The sequence below is a fragment of the Egretta garzetta genome, unplaced genomic scaffold (assembly GCF_000687185.1).
Source record: "Egretta garzetta isolate BGI_Z169 unplaced genomic scaffold, ASM68718v1 scaffold786, whole genome shotgun sequence".
NCBI classification, from domain to species: Eukaryota; Metazoa; Chordata; class Aves; order Pelecaniformes; family Ardeidae; genus Egretta; species Egretta garzetta.
Genome location: NW_009259991.1, coordinates 11,455 through 14,132, shown reverse-complemented (window position 1 = coordinate 14,132; position 2,678 = coordinate 11,455). Strand labels below are relative to the sequence as shown.

The following is a 2,678-nucleotide window of genomic DNA, read 5'->3' as shown; positions in this document are numbered from 1 at the left end:
TGGATGCGGCAGTGGAGCTGGAGTTCCACGATTACAGTGGCCCACGCCTTGACCCGCGCTACCGCGTCCTCATGTTCGAGCACGCCCTGACGGCTGACGAGGCCAACAGAAAGTACAGGTCAGCAGCGGGGGCGGGCAGTGTGCTGGGGAGGGGAGGGCTGCCCCGGGCAGGGGGAGTGGGGCTGGGAGTGGGGTGGGCTGGGCACCTGCCACCTGGCCCTTGCGGGTGGGCAGAACGGTGTCGCTTTGGATGCGGGTGGGTGACCTTGTTCTGGCAGGATCCCAGGTGAGGACGGTGCTGGGTAAAGGCCTGTATGTGAGCTCCAAAGCCTGCAGAGGAGCAATATAGAACCACAGAACTGTTTGGGTTGGAAAAGCCCCTTAAGCTCTCCCAGCCCAATTGTTCCCCTACCCCTGCCATCCCACCCCCAAACCCTGGCCCTCAGCACCGCCTCTGCCCGGCTGTTAAATCCCTCCAGGGGTGGGGACTCGACCCCTTCCCTGGGTAGCCCCTTCCAGTGCCTGACAGCCCTTTTGGGGAAGGAGAATGTGCTGGTGGTGGAGGGATGTCGGGAGGAGTTTTTCTGCTGAATGAGCTGGAGCATGTCCCCTCCTTGACCCAGAACAGCAGAGCTAAAGGCTCTCATTTCTTGCTCGCAGGGGCCTCTGTGTCTCTGCGCAGACGCGCTCAGAGGGAGTGTGCGGGTGGGCAGTGCTCAAGCGGGCAGGCTGGGGGTCCTCCCGAGTGCCTCCTCTGACTCTTCTTTCTCCCCGCAGTTACAAGGGGCTGGTGGCCGAGGCGCTGCGGCAGCTGGTGGGAGAAGAGTGCTATCGGCATGGCCTGAGGGTGGGAGGTTATTCAGAGCAGAACTGGGTTTGTCTGCTTTGTCACCACCTTCCCTGTGACACTGCCTTCCCCGGCGCTTTGTGACGAAGCTCCCTGAGCCACCCCTGCTGCAGGAGGGGTCATCTGGGCCAGTGCAGCAGGGGGATCCCCTCTGTGCCCCCATCTGCTGGGCTGGCTGGCACAGTGTCTCCCACCCTGGGGGATGTGGGGTCCCCCAGCCCATGTCCCATCAGTAGCAGGGGGTCTCGAGGCCCGGTGCTGATCCATGTTCTCTCTCTGCAGACTTCCTGCTGTGGATCAACCGCTCAGGCACTGTGCTGCCTCTCTCCCGTGTTCCTGCGGCTTCCAAGGCTCCCTCTGTCCACACTACAACATCCCCTGCCGCCATCTCCTTGCGCTCGAGCGTCCTGGCCCTCACCTCGGACTTGCAGGACTTTGCCCCGTTTGCTCCAGAGACGCCAAGTAGCCCCCCGGGCTCCCGTGAGAACAACCTGGCCGGGCGGTTCCTACCCACGCTTTGCCCTGCGCCGGGGGGCCCCTGCTACCAGCCCCCCTCGGACTATTACTGCGGCCTGAGCAAAGAGTCTTCCCTGGAGAGCCAGGGCAGCTCCACCTTAAGCAGCCCTTCCGAGTGCCTCTCCACGCAGCCAGCTGGCACCCCTGACTGCTCGCCCAGGGGCACCTCTGCAGCCACCCTCTTCCAGTTCCCCATCGGCAAGATTCTGGAGGAGGAGGAGGAGGAGGCAGCTACCGCCGGCTGCCCTGGGCGTGATCACAACTGCTTCCAGGGGGAGCAGGCTCAGGAGGAACCGGAGGAAAGGAGCCCGCCCCGCAGCGAGGACACCTGCCCTCCGCCCTCTCCATGCCGGCCCAGCACCAAGCGAGGGCCCGGTGACGGGCCGCAGGCAGCTGAAGAGATTCAGAGGTACTGAGCAGGCTGGTCCCTGTCCCCACTCCCTTCTGGCAGGACAGCTGGCACTGGCTTCAGCTCCTGCCCCCCGGCAGTCGGCCCCGGCCCCCTCCTGCCCTGTGCCATCAGGTGCCCGGCAGCAGCACGGGCTGCGCTGCAGAAACCCTTGTCCCCACCGCCCAGGGTGCAGCAGGTCCCAGCCTGGGTACGGCTGCCCCTGCCACCAGCTGGGCACGGGGGGCGGGGGGTGCTGCCCTTCATCCACTGCTGTTCTGGGGACCAGGCGTGGGCCTGCAGGGTCTGAGGCGTGGGGTAACTCTGCCCTCCCCGGCTCTGTCCTCTGCAGGGTGGTGCTGTCGGTCAATGACAAATGGCATTACTGCCAGAACTCCGACATACTGGTGGGCTCGCGAGCCATGAGGGACAGGCACTTGCGACTGCTGGGCTACTGTCTGGTTCAGGTAAGCGGGGGCTGCTCCCTTCCCTTGCCCTCCTCCCCCCGGGCAGAGACCGCCTGCAGCTGTGCAGGGAGATGGGCTGCAGCCTGGAGAGCTGGCATCCCCGCTGTGAACACTCCCGATGGGAGCCGTCCTTCCGCGCTTGCTGCTTGTGAGGGGCAGCGGTGACACGTCCTCACGGCTCCTCTTTGCCCACCCCACCCCAAGAGTGTTTCCATGTGGCTGGCAAGCGGTACCAGCCCCGGTGCCCTGGTGGAAAGCCCGGGTGAGGGGACGTGGACAGCGTGGCCCCTCCTGTGTCCTACAGCTCTGCCGCCTGGAGCAGAGACCAGACCCGCGCGCTGGGCAGGGAGGGGGGAGGCGAAGTGGCTCAGCCTGGGCTGGGCAGGCACAGCGGCAGCGTCGGCTGCGGGGCCTCGCGGTGGAAATCAAGTGGGGCCGTGGCTCAGCCTGGTGCCCTGTG

At 65.7% G+C, this 2,678-nt stretch overlaps 1 protein-coding gene across 1 annotated transcript in view; it reads left to right on the top strand.

Moving 5' to 3' along the window:
- The window catches only part of FASTK (Fas activated serine/threonine kinase), a 13,807-nt gene that overhangs the window by 5,118 nt on the left and 6,011 nt on the right, over positions 1–2,678 (top strand). Inside the window, exons 5-8 of the mRNA XM_035896057.1 lie at positions 5–118; positions 778–854; positions 1,130–1,772; positions 2,104–2,218. Coding sequence (XP_035751950.1) covers positions 5–118; positions 778–854; positions 1,130–1,772; positions 2,104–2,218 — 949 coding nt within the window. The remainder of the gene's footprint in view (positions 1–4; positions 119–777; positions 855–1,129; positions 1,773–2,103; positions 2,219–2,678) is intronic.